The sequence below is a fragment of the Schistocerca serialis genome, chromosome 1, assembly GCF_023864345.2.
Source record: "Schistocerca serialis cubense isolate TAMUIC-IGC-003099 chromosome 1, iqSchSeri2.2, whole genome shotgun sequence".
Lineage (NCBI taxonomy): Eukaryota > Metazoa > Arthropoda > Insecta > Orthoptera > Acrididae > Schistocerca > Schistocerca serialis.
In genome coordinates, this window is record NC_064638.1 from 906,505,376 (window position 1) to 906,523,168 (window position 17,793).

General features: G+C 42.5%; 1 protein-coding gene across 1 annotated transcript in view; it reads left to right on the forward strand.

Moving 5' to 3' along the window:
* Positions 1 to 17,793, forward strand: part of LOC126445231 (uncharacterized) — a 167,677-nt gene that overhangs the window by 92,416 nt on the left and 57,468 nt on the right. The window contains exon 5 of the mRNA XM_050090971.1: positions 9,398 to 9,688. Within this exon, the coding sequence (XP_049946928.1) occupies positions 9,398 to 9,688 (291 nt within the window). The remainder of the gene's footprint in view (positions 1 to 9,397; positions 9,689 to 17,793) is intronic.

Sequence of the window (17,793 nt, forward strand, 5' to 3'; positions counted from 1 at the left end):
CCTTTCCCACATATTCCTTTCCTCTCCGATTCTGCGCAAAACCTCCACGTTTCTTATCTTATAAGTCCACCTACACTACTGGCCATTAAAACTGCTAAACCAAGAAGAAATGCAGATGATAAACGGGGATTCATTGGACAAATATATTATATGTGATTACATTTTCACGCAATTTGGGAGCATAGATCTTGAGAAATCAGTACCCAGAACAACCACCTCTGGCCGCAATAACGGCCTTCATACGCCTGGGCATTGAGTCAAACAGAGCTTGGATGGCGTGTACAGGTACAGCTGCCCGTGCAGCTTCAACAGGATACCACAATTCATCAAGAGTAGTGACTGACGAATTCTGACGAGCCAGTTGCTCGGCCACCATTGACCAGACGTTTTCAATTGGTGAGAGATCTGGAGAATGTGCTGGCCAGGGCAGCAGTCGAACATTTTCTGTATCCAGAAAGGCCAGTACAGGACCTGCAACATGCGGTCGTACATTATCCTGCTGAAACGTGGGGTTTCGCAGCGATCGAATAAAGGGTACAGCAACGGGTCGTAACACATCTGAAATGTAACGTCCACTGTTCAAAGTGCCGTCAATGCGAACAAGAGGTAACCGAGATGTGTAACCAGTGACACCTCATACCATTACACCGGCTGATGCGCCAGTATGGCGATGATGAATGCACCCTTCCAATGTGCGTTCACCGCGATGTCGCCAAACACGGATGCGACCATCATGATGCTGTAAACAGAACCTGGATTCATCCGAAAAAATGACGTTTTGCCATTCGTGCACCCAGGTTCGTCGTTGAAAACACCATCGGCAGCTCCTGTCTGTGATGCAGCGTCAAGGGTAACCGCAACCATGGTCTCCGAGCTGATAGTCCATGCTGCTGCAAACGTCGTCGAACTGTTCATCCAGATGGTTTTTGTCTTGCAAACGTGGCTGCACGATCCGTTACAGCCATGCGGATAAGATGCCTGTCATCTCGACTGTTAGTGATTCGAGGCCGTTGGGATCTAGCACGGCGTTCCGTATTACCCTCCTGAACCCACCGATTCCATATTCTGCTAACAGTCATTGGATCTCGACCAAAGCGAGCAGCAATGTCGTAATACATTAAACCGCAATCGCGATAGGCTAAAATACGATATTTATCCAAGTCGGAAACGTGATGGTACGCATTTCTCCTCCTTACACGAGGCATCACAACAACGTTTCACCAGGCAACGCCGGTCAACTGCTGTTTGTTTATGAGAAATCGATTGAAAACTTTCCTCATGTCAGCACGTTGTAGGTGTCGCCACCGGCACCAACCTTGTGTGAATGCTCTGAAAAGCTAATCATTTGCATGTCACAGCATCTTCTTCCTGTCGATTAAATTTCGCGTCTGTAGCACGTCATGTTCGTGGTGTAGCAATTTTAATGGCCAGTAGTGTAATTTTCAACATCCGTCTGGAGCACAAAATCTCAAATACTTCGATTCTCTTCTGTTCCGGTTTTCCCACAGTCCATGTTTTAGTACCATACAATGCTGTGCTCCAAACGTATATTCTCAGAAATTTCCTCCTCAAATTAATGCCCATTTTGCTAGAGCTAGTGTGCTTTTGATGTCCTCCTTGCTCTGACTGTCATTGTCTATTTTGTTGCCTAGGTAGCAAAATTCCTAACTTTATGTAATTCGTGACCATCAATCTTGATGTTAAGTTTCTCGCTGTTCTCATTTCTGCTGCTTCTCATTACTTTGTCTTTCTTCGATTTACTCTCAGTCCATATTCTGAACTCATTAGATTGTCCATTCCATTCAGCAGATCATTTAATTCTTCTTCACTTTCACTCAGGATAGCAATGTCATCAGCGAATCGCATCATTGATACCCTTTCACCTTGACTTTTAATTCCACTCCTGAACCTTTCTTTTATTTCCATCATTGCTTCTTCAATGTAAAGATTGAACAGAGGGTTGAAAGACTACATCGCTGTCTTACATCCTTTTTAAACCGAGCATTTCGTCCTTTGTCGTTCGCTCTTATTGTTCCCTCTTGGTTCTTATACATACCCGTCTCTCCCTGTATCTTACCCCTATTATTCTCAGAATTTCGAACATCTTGCACCATTTTACATTGTCGAACGCTTTTTCTAGGTCTATAGATCCTATGAACATGTCTTGATTTTTCTTTTGTCATGCTTCCATTATCAACTGCAACGTCACTATGACCTCTCTGGTGCCTTTACCTTTGTTAAAGCCAAACTGATGGTCATCTAACACATCCTCAACTTTCTTTTACATTCTTCAGTATATTATTCTTGTCATTAACTTGGATGAGTGAGCTGTTAAGCTGATTGTGCGATAATTCTCACACTTTTCATCTCTTACAGTCTTCGGAATTGTGTGTATGATTTTTTCCGAAAGTGAGACGGTATATTGCCAGACTCATACATTCTGCACACCAACGTGAATAGTCGTTTAGTTTCCACTTCCCCTAATGCTTTTAGAAATTCCGATGGAATTTTATCGATCCCTTCTGCGATATTTGATCTTAAGCCCTCCAAAGCTCTCATAAATTCTGATTCTAATAGTGGATCCCCTATCTCTTCTAAATCGACTCCTGTTTCTTCTTCTATCACATCAGACAAATCTTCCCCCTCATAGACACCTTCAGTGTACTCTTTTCACCTATCCGCTCTCTCCTCTGCATTTACCAATCGAATCCGGTTGCACGCGTATTGTTACCACCCTTGCTTTTAATTTCACTGAAGGTTGTTTTGACTTTCCTATATGCTGAGTCATTTTTCGATTTCTTCACATTTTTCATGCAGTCATTTAGTCTTAGTTTCCTCCACCTCCCATTTATTACATTCCTCAGCTTCTTGTATTTCTGTATTCCTGAATTTCTCTGAACGTTCGTGTACTTCCTTCTTTCATCGATCAGCTGAAGTATTTATTCTGTTACCCGTTGCTTCTTTACAGCTACCTTCTTTGTAGCTATTTTTTATTTCCACCTTCTGTGATTGCCCTTTTTAGAGATTTCCATTACTCTTCAATTGTACTGCCTACTGGACTATTCTCTATTGCTACATCGACAGCCTTAGAGAACTTGAAGCGTATCTCGTCATTCCTTCGTACTTCCATGTCCCACTTCTTTGCGTATTGATTCTTCCTGACTACTCTGTTTAACTTCATCACTACTATATTGTGATCTGAGTCTACATCTGCTCCTGGGTACGCCTTAAAATCCAGAATCTGATTTCGGAATCTCTGTCTGACCATAATGCAATCTAACTGACGTCTTCCCCTATCACCCGGCATTTTCCAAGTATACCTCCTTCTCTTGTAATTCTTGAACAGAGTATTCGCTTACTAGTTGAAATTTATTGCAGAAATCAGTTAGTCTGTCTCCTTTCTCATTCCGTGTCCCAAGCTCACATTCTCCTGTAACCTTTCTTCTACTTCTTCCCCTACAACTGCATTCCAGTCACCCATGACTACTCGACTTCCATCTTCCTCATATACTTTATCTCTTAATCTTCAGCTTGCGACATTGCCATGTATACCTGAACTATAGTTGTCGGTGTTGGTTTGCTGTCGATTCTGACAAGAATAACCCTATCACTGAACTGTTCACAGTAACACACTCTCTGCCCCACCTTCCTTTTCATAATGAATCCCACTCCCGTAATACCATTTTCCGTTGCTGTTGATATTACCCTATACTCACCTGACCAGAAATCCTTATCTTCTTCCCATTTCACTTCACTGACCCCTACTATATCTAGATTGAGCATTTCCATTTCCCTTTTCAGATTTTCTAGCTTTCCTACCACATTCAATCTTCACATTCCACGCCCCGATTCGTAGAACGTTATCCTTTCGTTGATTATTCAATCTTTTTCTCATGGTCACCTCCCCCTTATCAGTCCCTCCCAGAGATCCGAATGGAAGACTATTCCGGAAGCTTTTGCCAATGGAGAGATCATCATGACACTTCTTCAATTACAGGCCACATCTCCTGTGGATACACGTTATGTGTCTTTAATGCAACTAGTTTCCACTGCCTTCTGCATCCTCATGTCGTTAATCATTGCTGATTCTTCCGCCTTTAGGGGCAATTTCCCACCCATAGGACAAGAGAGTGCCCTGAACCTCTATCCGCTCCTCCGCCCTCTTTGCCAAGGCCGTTGGCAGAATGAGGGTGACTCCTTATGCCGGAAGTCTTCGGCCACCAACGGGGTTTCGAACCTGGAGCCGAGGACGTTTTGATTGTGAGTCAAAGACGTACCCCTAGAAACACTAAAGTAATTATATACCCCATGTTTCGACTGTCTATTCAGTGAACCTCTTCAGGGCGATTAAGCTGCTAGATTCTGAGGACAGTCTTACTTTGGTTGTCAGATAACTGACGTTACATAGTGGTACGTCGTTGGACTGTTGGAAGTCGAAACGCCAGCGGCAGTTTAGTTGTACCGTAGACTATCGCCTGTGCCATTCTATCAGGTGACCGGCAGCTTGTACCCAGGGGCGGCGTTTTTCTGTGGCAAGATACTTGTCGCTAGTCGTTTGTTCATATGGTTCAGGCCATGTCTTGTGCAGCTTCTGGCTGGAGAGCACACTGAGACTGCTGGACTGGCTGTCTAGTGGGCTTTGAGAGTTCACCAGCCCGCAGCTCCGCAAGACCATTCCCATCTACATAAAACTAAGTTCTGTCCTAACAGCACTCTGAATGTCTAACGGTACCGACTGACCGCTGTGTCATCTTCAGTCGACAGGCGTCATTGGATGCTGATATGGAGGGTCGTGTGGTCAGCACACTCCTCTCTTGGCAACTTTCAGCTTTTCAACCAAGTAACACCTCTGCCCGACAGACGCCGAGGGTCATTTATCCAACCGAAAGCACTTAACATTGGTGATCTGACGGTAACCAGTGTTACCTGTGTGGCAAGCATGTATTGTATACATATCATGTAGGGTGTCGTAGGAAGAATGACACAAACATTTATTCGAAGCAAAAAAAGTCTAGTACAAATGGGTTCTCAAATGCATACCTTAAGAGCTAAGGGCACTTCTTCAGTAGAAGAGATGTATTTCATAGTAGTGAAGACGAAAAAGTATTCATAGCTCTTAAGGTATGCACTTGAGAGCCCATGTTTACTGGACATTTTTTTTCTATCGCCTCTCAAAATATGGATATCAAAGAGTTTGCAGTAGAATAAATTTGTTTCACACTATCGAAGACGAAGAAGTGCTCACAGCTCTTAAGGTATGCATTTAAGAACCCATGCCTATTAGACTTTTTCTGCTTCGAATGATCGTTCGTGCCATGTCCCTGAAGACTGTCCATTCCTTTTGGGATTCCCTATACATACAATGAGGCATCATTATCTGACTGGTTTGATGCTGTGCAGCATGAATCCCTCTCGTGTGTCAACCACTTCATCACAGAGTATCATTTGCATCCACCGTCCTTAACATTTCATTGCAATCTCTGTCTTCCGCTACAGTTTAAACCTCTACTGCACCCTTAACTAACACGCAGCTTATTCCTTGACGTTTTAACACATGTCATGTCATCTTGTCTCTTCTCATTGTTTTCCACACGTTTCTCCCCTCGCCAATTCAACAGAAAATATCCTCATTCGTTGTCTTATCAGCCCAGCTAACTTCCATCATATTTCTGCAAGCGCTTCTGTTCTTTTCGTTTCCAGTTTTTTCCATAGTCCATGATTCTCTTCAGTACTGTCCCGTGTTCCAGACATACATCTTCAAACATTTCTTCCTCAAGATAAGATCGGTGTTTGATACTGATTGACTTCTTTTGTCTAGGAGTGCCCTCTTTGCCTCTTCAAGTCTGCTTTTTATGTCCTCTTTGTTTCGTCTGTCATGTGGTATTTTGCTTCCAAGGTAGCAGAATTCCTTCACTTCGTGTACTTTATGATCCCCAGTTTTGATTTATTATTTTTTTTATTATTTTCATCTTCCTTAGGTTTACTCTCAGTCCATAGTGTGTTCTAACATTAGACTGTTCGTTCCATTCAACAGGTCCTGCGATTGTTCCTCAATTTCACTGATATACCAATGTCATCAGTTTATCTGGTCATTGGTATAATTTCACTCTGAGTTTATGCCGCTCTTGAACTTCCTTTTTATTTCCACCATTGCTTCTTTAATACGTGTGACAGATGGAACAGTAGAGGCCAAAGACTACATCCCTGTTTATACCCTCTCTATTATTATATACGCTGTCATATTTCAGCATCGTAAATTAAAATGCTACGTTACCAGAAATTAATCTTAGTTTGATAGTATTTGTATGTAAATTCAAATATATTTTACATTAAAATTATTTTACCGCAACCGAGTTACTAAAAACAAGAACTGTTTCTAGAGAATTCTATGTAAGTTTATTTTATATAAGTTGTATAAGTTTGTTAGTTGCACCTAAGTTTAACATTCAGGATAATTGTCTGGACAACTACACTATGTTGAATATCTATGAGGAACAATCATAAAGCTTTATCATATTGAGAAAAATCAAGTTACGTAATTAATATATTCGTTTCGTGCCACTCAAAGTCCGGAGGTGAACTCGAGAAATGTGGCCTCCTTCATTCCCTAGGCTTTCACGCCAGCTTCCATACTGTTTGGCATGCAAAGTGCCATCCATCACATGTGACTGTCGTCCTCTGCGTTTTCTAATACTTCCATTACTAGTGATATTCAGTCCTCTCTTGATATTTTTGTGCTTTTCATTGCATAAATTCAAGGTTTGTAAATCACACCAAGCAATAACTGCTGGTTCTCTCCAGCAACAGGGGAGACGGGGCTCGTAGCACATCTTGCGATCGCCACATGTTTTGAATTAAGCGCCGACATCAGTGAGCCAAAGCTAGAGGATCACTTGCATTTCCTTGCACTTCAGTAAAGTAGAACTGTTGGTTATAGCTTCACATTGGAATATCTTTAATATCTTTCTTCATTTGTTTCTTGAAAACCGCCTGTTTTAAAGCTGCTGAAAGCCATAATCTGTACGGAATATTTCTGGTGTCTGTCTGTCTTGGAATTTTCGTCAACGCACTAACTCGAGCACTATAGCCCGGAGCCCTTACATTATTTTTACTAACAGATATAGTGAAAAGGAAATTCTGCTCGGTGGCCACAACTGTAACACTGGTTTTAGAGCTGAATAATCCTACGTTATCATTAGGATCTTTTCACTGTGCAGTGTAGTGTACCCTGCATAGAAAGCCGGCCGGTGTGGCCGAGCGGTTCTAGGCACTTCAGTCTCGAACCGCGCGGCCACTACGGTCGCAGGTTCGAAACCTGCCTCGGGCATGGATGTGTGTGATGTCCTTAGGTTAGTTAGGTTTAAGTAGTTCTAAGTTCTAGGGGACCGATGACCTCAGATGTTAAGTTCCATAGTGCACAGAGCCATTTGAACCTGCAAAGAAACTTCGTGACTTGTTGACACTATACTTGAGAGGACTTAAACCAGCGTTCTTGCCTTTCAAGGGCAATTTGTCTCACTGAATGCGCTATCTGTGAACACCTCAAGTTCTCATTGACAATGTTACTCTGCTTGTAGCGATTCTCTACATCTTAGAACACTAAAGACGCAGTGCTGAATACCTTGCTGGACATAAAGCTGATGTGATATCTCAATTTTTCTCGATGTTACTGATTAATGGTGTGCTTTGGGTTATTCAGTTGAGCTGATAACTTTACGCATAACAACACAGTTCGCTTCACGTGATGACGATTGGATCTTTCGTCGAAATACTTTGCATAAAAATGGAATGAGAAGAAATATATAATTGTGTGCCAATCACGAAGTTTTATTTCATTCACTACACTTTTTGATGGTTAATTATCATCAGGTGGAAGGCATGTTTTACATGGTTGTTCGTAGTAGTGCTAACCATCCTCGAAGTTTGTCCCTTTACCATTGAACCACCGAGATAGCAATTTACTCTATGGTAACTTTCACAAATCACGCCATCAATAAATTCACTTATTACTTTACAGTCCTTGACACTGAAAACAGTTCTCTGAAATCGTTTCTGCCAGCTCACTACTATCGTGGCTCGCTCAATCGATGCACGTCAGCCGATGACAAAGTCCTAACACTGACTCCCCGTCCACATTGGACGAAACCCAGGCTAAGTCCTGAACACCTTTTCGACGACACCTGACAGTCACAACTATCCTCAGTGTTCCAGAAAAGTAGAGATATTTGCAACCTGAAATTGAAATGCTCTGTCGAGCGCCGGTAGGATGTCCACACTGTCTCGCGTCCGTCGGACGTCGTAATTTAATATATTATTATTATTATTATTATTTTGATTGTTACCGACTTACGTGGTGGGTCTTAATAAAAATGATATTTCATTCAATTTTGATTTACGATTAAATGCTTCTGTGATTTTCTCCTTTTTAACAATATTAATCTTAAATTATTTGTTACGTTAATGAATGTTAGACTCGCTGAATCTTAAAACATGAGGATATAAGTTGAACAATGCAATAAACTTTTCATATTAATTTCCTCGGCTAGTCAGTTCACTTTAAAACAAAAAATCTTTAGTTATTAATTACAATTGTTGCCCACACACCCGCGAGAGTATTTTTTCTTACCTCCGTTAACCATTGCATTGTAGTCGGAGTCCTGGCTCTGGCTCTCGGCTATGGTACTGAAAATAAGAATCTTAAAGCTACGTATTTCTGCAACTTCGTTCGGCTGTGGAGAAAAATGGATATTATGTTAATAGCGGGCGAGTTTTTCGCTTCCGCAAATTTTTTTTATAAGTTAATATCGCCAGGTAATGGTGTCGTTGGCTGCATCGGCCGCTGCGATTGTTGAACTGTAAATTACTTGAATGCAGGTTAATTCAAGGAAGGCTGATATGAAATCGGGATCACCTCTTACAAATTAAAAGTGCACAATAATATTAAATCACTATATTATCTGCTTAATTAGCACAAATATGCTTACATTTGCCAGCACTCGCAAGATGTCCGTCTACACGCAACCAAGACAAGAGAAGAAGTGAAGACGACTAAAAAATTGGCAAAAGAGCGTATCTTGCCGTCTCTTTAGATCATTTTGTTATATTTCTTTGCCCTCGAAACTTACACAGAGAAATTATTATAATACGGAGAAAAATTTATGTTCGCCTGAGCGGCTAGTGTCCACTTATTATTCAAATTTTAAATGTCTCTTCTTTATAAATACTGTTTTTTAAGTCTTTTCGTAATATACCACTGGGGACGCTATAAGTACTTTGCATGAACTGGTCCTTCAAGAGCATATTATTGTACAATGTCGAAGGCATGCCTCCGATGCCAATTCTAACCCAGGAGTATTGTATTTTGCCTAATTTCGTGTGTGTGAATCGTTGTCCACAGTCGTCCCCAGAAAGAGGAGCCAGTGGGTTGGCTGGGAGAAGAGAACAGCACTGGGCTCCCGCCGCTGGTGGCGGCGCTCTTCGCGAAGGATTTCGGGGCCTTCTGCAGTCTGCTGCAGAGTCGCGATGTACGGCCCAACGAGCAGTATGAAGCTGTTGGGGGCTGCACGTGCCTGGAGCTGGCCTGCCGGCACCCCGACGTACCAGTGTGCTTTGTGCGGCAGCTGCTCGACAGCGGCGCCAGGCCCAACGTCGACAGCCCTGTGCCACAGCCAGTACACTTTGCTGCCAGGTGAGTGCCTCAGGGTTCAGTACTGGTGCCGTACAAAACTTACACAAACTCTCTGTTCTACTCATCCACTTAATTCAAGTACTGTACTACCATATCCAATAGTACGTTTATTCGAGCAGTGATCTCTGATGGTTTGCAAACTCACCTGCGTGGGTCAAGGCTGGTGTCATCCAAAACTACACTCCTGGCCATTAAAATTGCTACACCAAGAAGAAATGCAGATGATAAACGGGTATTCATTGGACAAATATATTATACTACAACTGACATATTACATTTTCACGAAATTTGGGTGCATAGATCCTGAGAAATCATTACCCAGAACAACCACCTCCGGCCGTAATAACGGCCTTCATACGCCTGGGCATTGATTCAAACAGAGCTTGGATGGCATGTACAGGTAGAGCTGCCCATGCAGCTTCAACACGATGCCACAGTTCATCAGGAGTAGTGACTGGCATATTGTGACGAGCCAGTTGCTCGGCCACCATTCACCAGACGTTTTCATTTGGTGAGGGATTTGGAGAATGTGCTGGCCAGGGCAGCAGTCGAACATTTTCTGTATCCAGAAAGGCCTGTACAGGACCTGTAACATGCGGCTATGCATTATCCTGCTGAAATGTAGGGTTTCGCAGGGATCGAATGAAGAGTAGAGCCACGGGTCGTAACACATCTGAAATGTAACGTCCACTGTTCAAAGTGCCGTCAATGCGGCAAGAGATGACCGAGACGTGTAACCAATGGCACCCCATACCATCACGGCGGGTGATAAGCCAGTATGGCGATGACGAAACACCCTTCCAATGTGCGTTCACTGCGATGTCGCCAAACACGGATGCGACCATCATGATACTGTAAACAGAACCTGGATTCACCCGAAAAAATGACGGTTTGCTATTCGTGCACCCAGGTTCGTCGTTGAGTACACCATTGCAGGCGCTCCTGTCTGTGATGCAGCGTCAAGGGTAACTGCAGCCATTGTCTCCGAGCCGATAGTCTATGCTGCTGCAAACGTCGTCGAACTGTTCGTGCAGATGGTTGTTGTCTTGCAAACGTCCCCATCTGTTGACTCAAGGATCGAGACGTAGCTGCACGATCCGTTACAGCCATGCAGATAAGATGCCTGTCATCTCGACTGCTAGTGATACGAGGCCGTTGGGATGCAGCACGGCATTCCGTATTACCCTCCTGAACTCAGCGATTCTATATTCTGCTAACAGTCATTGGACCTCGACCAACGCGAGCAGCCATGTCGCGATACGATGAACCGTAATCGCGATAGGCTACAATCCGACCTTTATCAAAGTCGGAAACGTGGTGGTACGCATTTCTCCTCCTTACACGAGGCATCACAACAACGTTTCACCAGGCAACGTCGGTCAACTGCTATTTGTGTATGAGAAATCGGTTGGAAACTTTGCTCATGTCAGCACGTCGTAGGTGTCGCCACCGGTGCCAACTTTGTGTGAATGCTCTGAAAAGCTAATCATTCGCATATCACAGCATCTTCTTCCTGTCGGTTAAATTTCGCGTCTGTAACACGTCATCTTCGTGGTTTAGCAATTTTAATGGCCAGTAGTGTATACAAAGCTGGGGTTCCGTTCCACATCATTACGAAATATCGTATTCATGATCCATGGAACTAGTATTAATCTAATCTAATCTAATCTAATCAAAATATCCACGGGTGTGCTGCCGGTCTATAGTGTCCAACGGGCACAATATTTCGGCGATCATACATGTCGCCATCATCATCTAATCTAATCTTTTGACGGCATGTTCATACAAGCTATACTCACCATTAACTAAATGGTAGGTAGGAATTAGAGAAAGCTTTTGTCAGTGTTGACTGGAACACTCTGTTTGAAATTCTGATGGTAGTAGGGGTAAAATGCAGAGAACGAAAAGCTATTTACAACTCGTTCAGTATCAGACGGCAGTTATAAGAGATGAGAACATGAAAGGGAAACAGTGGTTGAGAACGGAGTGAGAATGATTGTAGCCTATCCACAGCGTTCGTACATTGAGCAAGTAATAAAGGAAACCAAAGAAAAATGTGGCATAGGAATTATAGTTCAGGGAGAAGAAATAAAGACTTTGAGGTTTGTCAGTGACATTGTAATTCTATCAGATTCAGGAAAAGACTTGAAAGAGCATTTTAACGGAACTGACAGTGTCTTGAGAGGAGGATATTATATGAATATCAACAAAAGCGAAACAGGGATAATGGAATGTAGCTGAATTAAAAAGAGGAAATTGGATTACGAAAATATAAAGTAGTAGATGAGTTTGTTATTGGGCGGAAAAATAACAGATGATGGCCAAAGTAGACAGGATATAAAATGTGAGCAAGTAAAGCTTTTCTGATGAAAATAAATTTTTAACGTCGAATATAGATTCAAAATTTGGGAAATATTTGATTGTAGCCATGTATGGAAGCGAAACATGGATGCTAAAAAAAAATTAGATAAGAAATGTGGTGCAACAGAATAATGGTGAAGATTAGGTGGGTGGATCATTTAACTAATGAGTAGGTGCTGAATATAATGACAGAGAAAAGAAATTTGTGCCCAACATGACTAGAAAATGGGATCAGTTAATAGTACACATTCTAGATATCAAGGGATCATCAATTTAGTATTGGAGAGAAGCGTGGGGGGAGGGGAGGGTAAAAATTGTAAAGGGAGAGCAAGAGGTGACTACAGTAAGTAGATTCTGAAGGATGTAGGTTGCAGTAGTTATTTGGAGATGAAAATGCTTGCACAGGATAGAGAAGCATGGAGAGTGGCATCAAACCAATCTTCTCAGTGAGGACCACAACAACAAAAACAGTAGTTGGTAGGCTACCTATGTACTTAGGCACTAGCTTATTAGATTTAAAACATTTATTTAAACTGAGGTAGTGACTCGTCTGATGTAGCTTGAGGTGGATACTTTGGTACTTAAGAGGAAGAAACCCCTGGAAAATGCTTGATTGCTGTTAGGGATTCTTTATGCGTTGACAGTTACACAAGTAAATCAGGTTATGTATTTTCTTTTGTGGCTGTCGTAGTAGTCTTATTTAGACCCTAGAAGCTTTGCTTTATTTCAAAGCATCTGCAGTGCCATTGTAACAAAATGGTTTTCCTTGCAAATATGTTTGCCACATAAGATATATGTATATTTTGGATACAGTTATTTTGATCTCAGTTTATGTAGAGAACATGTACTCCACAATCCCAGTCAAAGAAGCAATTAAGATAACAGAATGGGGCCTTGAAACTTACAGTTTATACTAGAACACATCTCAGAGACAAGCACACTCCTACACTTTATTACTGACCAAAACACCCACTTTAAATTTAATAAGTATTCTTTTACTTACAAGAGGACGATTGTCAATGGGATCCCATTTTCACAAAACTTAGGAAGTATCTCCATTAACAAAATAGAAGAAAGAATGCTTCAGAAAATAGTACCAGCAAAAAACAATCTACTATACTGGTGAATGTACACACTTGGTAGATACACCAGAAATGATGATAGAACAACTACACACACAGATAAACACACTACACAAAACTGTAAAGTTCGCTTTAGAGAAACACAACCAAAGCAAATGAACTTCCTTTAACACACTTATAATTTATGCAGAAAAGCCACCACAATAGGCACAATACTACATCAGTGATCAAACTACCCACAGTTTCTAAAAGAGGTAGCAGTCAGACACATGATCCTCAGATCAAATGCAGTGACATTAGACAAACACAGCTACAATGACGGGCTAGACACAATAACGCAGATAGCAAAAAACAATGAATACCATGAATCTTTAGTTACGAAATTAAATAATAATATCCAGAAAGACACAAAAAAAGCTAAACAAGTAAAGCAAAACACAACGCAAATCCACGGACCCACAAACTCAACACCAACACACAAAACAACAAAGCCACTACTACACAAGGACACAACACTGAAACTGAACAGTCAGGCTGGTACACACCCACATAAAGAAACAAACTTCACATAGAATTGGTAACATTAGAAGCAAGGGTTAAAATAAACAAGCAAGGGTTAAAATAGCTAACCAAAGTAATAAATCAATGCAGAACAGGATGACACTCACGTATGTTTAAAAATCTGGCATTTACAGACTTCAGTGCAACAGCTGTAATGTTCTGTGCTTATGACAGACCAGCAGAACTTTAAAAATAAGTTATAAAGGACATCAAAAGCATGGAAATGAGGCACCAGCAATTCAACATTTGCAGAACATCCTCTGACTAGGAAACCACCACCTAATCACAATAGAAACAGAGGTCGAAATAAACAGAATTAGTAACAAAAACATCTCCTAACACTACAAGAAAACTTCCAAAGTCAACAGGCAATCGCAGAAAAGAAACATATAAGAAATGACCGAAGAAACATTAGCAACCAGCGTTATTTAAAGTAATAAAACACGTAGCAGATGACTAGCAATAAAAACAGTATCACATAACCAGCCAAAATATCCAATCATGATCAACCACCACAATACCATAGTAAAGTAGCATTATCCGTGCACACAGAAGTTGGCACGTGTTTTGTCTCCAAATACATACACACACACACACACACACACACACACACACACACGCGCGCGCGCGCGCGCGCGCGCGCGCGCGCGTACAACTAAAGACATCCCATTCCCCCCAATTATAACAAAAACACCCCCAGCCTAATTCACTCACTCACGCAAGTTAAAACCTATCACCACGACCACTATCCTTTTTTTTAATCCTGTGTATGCACGTTAATGAACGACGGACGCTGCGTTGCAGCGTGCAATAAGTTGGAAATTTGAGTTGGTCAGGGACCATGTGCAGACGGCCGAAACGGTTAAGGCAACCCCTCATGAGAAACAGTAAACCTGGGGCCGAGTCCCAGTCCAGCAAAAATTTTCAACTTTGTCCGTTGCATCACCATAATAACTTGCCACAACGCCCTGTGCTATTGGAAGTTACGAATTCCCAACCATTTCTTCCCTTCGTTTCCCATTCTCTATTTTAATTAAGTGCCTAGGTTGTCTTGCTTAGTACTACTGTCTTGCACTATTTCCACCGTTAACTATGTTATGAGCAGCACCTTCGAAAGTGGATTTAACCATGAGTAATGTTTGATTTTCTTATATATACTTGCACGTGCAATGAATGACCAGTATATAGATTCGATCTATCCAGCAATATTGTTAAAGAATGTTACATGGACCAACTTGTCAATTATCCTTCGTTCGTCTGGTTTTCGAAATACTGACAGTATTCACACAACGGCAGTACCTTGACTGAGAACGTTGGGTTGATGTATAAAAGATTAATGTAATAATTTTTGTGAGAGTAAGTCTTCAAAGAATCTTATAGATAGCGCAAATTTGCGATACAGTTTACAGTTGTATTTCAGTTCATAAATATGTAGAGTTGCACCGGAATGAGCTGCTCTAAGCCGTGAAACTGGTTGTGTGGTCAATAAATACCAAGTTTTACCAGCTGCCAGCCGTGTCTTCGTTCATCATGGCCTTAAGCAGCTGCAGGTGCCCTGCTTATATAGGTTGGTGGATAAGTTCGTAGTGTTTTTGTTTTGCATGTTGGTGTTCCATATTGTCATTTGGAGATAGTAGGTGGAGCTGTCAGCGCTGGAAAATGGAGTAGCAAATGGAGGAATTGGAACACTTCCGACATATTATTCTGTTTGAGTTCCGTAGAGAGATGACAGCAGTGGAGGTAGCAGAAACATTTGCGCCATGTGCAGAGATAATGACACTGGAAAGAGCATGGCAAGAACGTGTTCTCGATTTAAGGAGGATTGTTTTGACCTTAGTGACACTCTACATACAGAAAGATCTTCTTGGTTTGATGAAGATCGTTTGAACGCATTAACCCACAATGATCCACGTCATCGTTCTCGGGAACTGGCATATGTGATGAACTGTGAGCACTCCACAATCGTGATACGTTTGCACGCAATGGGGAAGGTCCAAAAATCACAAAAATCATCAGGTGGGCATATCTGCATCTCTGTTTTCTCGTCATAAATTGGCCCATGAACAACACCAAACATTCCTGTCCTGTATCGTTACTGGTAACGAAAACTGGCCTCTTTAAGCTGACGTAAGGGAAAGAAAGAAATGGTTGAGACTAAACGAAGCTGCAGTTACCCATTCAAAGACCTGCACGCATCGACAAAAGATAATGTTATGCATCTGGTGGAACAGCGACGGTGTGGTGCACTATGAATTGCTTGCCCGAGGTGTAACCATCACTGCTGACATTTATTGCCAACAACTGAGATGTCTTACAGACGTAGCCCAAGAACAACAACCAGGAGGGCTGCGTGAAGTGATGGTACCCCACGATAACGCTCGCCCGCTTTACGCTAGACTGACAAAAGCAACTCACAAAAACACTATGCAGGTGCTGGGTTGGGAAGTCATTCCGCACCCACATACTCACTTGATCTTGCACCTTTTCTGGTCTCTAAGGAACAGTTTTCAAGGAACTACCTCTGCTGAGGCAAATGCGCTCCGAACGTGTCTCGATGCGTTCTTCGCCTCAATATCATTTCTACAGCCGCTGAATCGAAAAGTTACCCCAGCGTTGGAAGACTGTTGTTGATAGTGATGGAGAATACACTACTGGCCATTAAAATTGCTACAACACGAAGATGACGTGCAGCAGTCGCGAAATTTAACCAACAGGAGGAAGATGCTGTCATATACAAATGATTAGCTTTTCAGAGCATTCACGCAAGGTTGGTGCCGGTGGCGACGCCTACAACGTGCTGACATGAGGAAAGTTTCCAACCGATTTCTCATACATGAACAGCAGTTGACCGGCGTTGCCTGGTGAAACGTTGTTGTGATGCCTCGTGTAAGGAGAAGAAATGCGTACCATTACGTTTCCGGCTTTGATAAAGGTCGGATTGTAGCCTATCGCGATTGCGGTTTATCGATTTCCGACATTGCTGCTCGCGTTGGTCGAGATCCAATGACCGTTAGCAGAATATGGAATCGGTGGGTTCAGGAAGGTAATACGGAACGCCGTGCTGGATCCCAACGGCCTCGTATCACTAGCAGTCGAGACGACAGGCATCTTATCCGCATGGCTGTAACGGATCGTGCAACCACGTCTCGATCCCTGAGTCAACAGATAGGGATGTTTGCAAGACAACAACCATCTGCACGAACAGATCTACGACGTTTGCATCAGCATGGACTATCAGCTCGGAGACTATGATTGCTGTTACCCTTGACGCTGCATCACAGGCAGGAGCGCCTGCGTTGGTGTACTCAACGACGAACCTGGGTGCACGAATGGCAAAACGTCATTTTTTCGGATGAATCCAGGTTCTGTTTACAGCATCATGATGGTCGCATCCGTGTTTGGCGACATCGCGGTGAACGCACATTGGTAGCGTGTATTCGTCATCGCCATACTGGCGCATCACCCGGCGTGAAGGTATGGGGTGCCGTTGGTTACACGTCTCGGTCACCTCTTGTCCGCATTGACGGCACTTTGAACAGTGGACGTTACATTCAGATGTGTTACGACCCGTGGCTCTACCCTTCATGCGATCCCTGCGAAACCCTACATTTCAGCAGGATAATGCACGACCGCGTGTTGCAGGTCCTGTACGGGCCTTTCTGTATACAGAAAATGTTCGACTGCTGCCCTAGCCAGCACATTCTCCAGATCTCTCATCAGCTGAAAACGTCTGGTCAATGGTTGCCGAGCAACTGGCTCGTCACAGTACGCCAGTCACTACTCCTGATGAACTGTGGTATCGTATTGTAGATGCATGGGTAGCTGTACCTGTACACGCCAACCAAGCTCTGCTTGACTCAATGCCCAGGCTAATCAAGGCCGTTATTACGGCCAGAGGTGGTTGTCCTGGGTACTGATTTCTCATGATCTATGCACCAAAAGTGCGTGAAAATGTAATCACATGTCAGTTCTAGTATAATATATTTGTCCAATGTATACCAGTTTATCATCTGCATTTCTTCTTGGTGTACCAATTTTAGTCGCCAGTAGTGTATATGGTTGATAACTGAAGTCTTTGTTATGTGCATGTGTTGTGTTTTT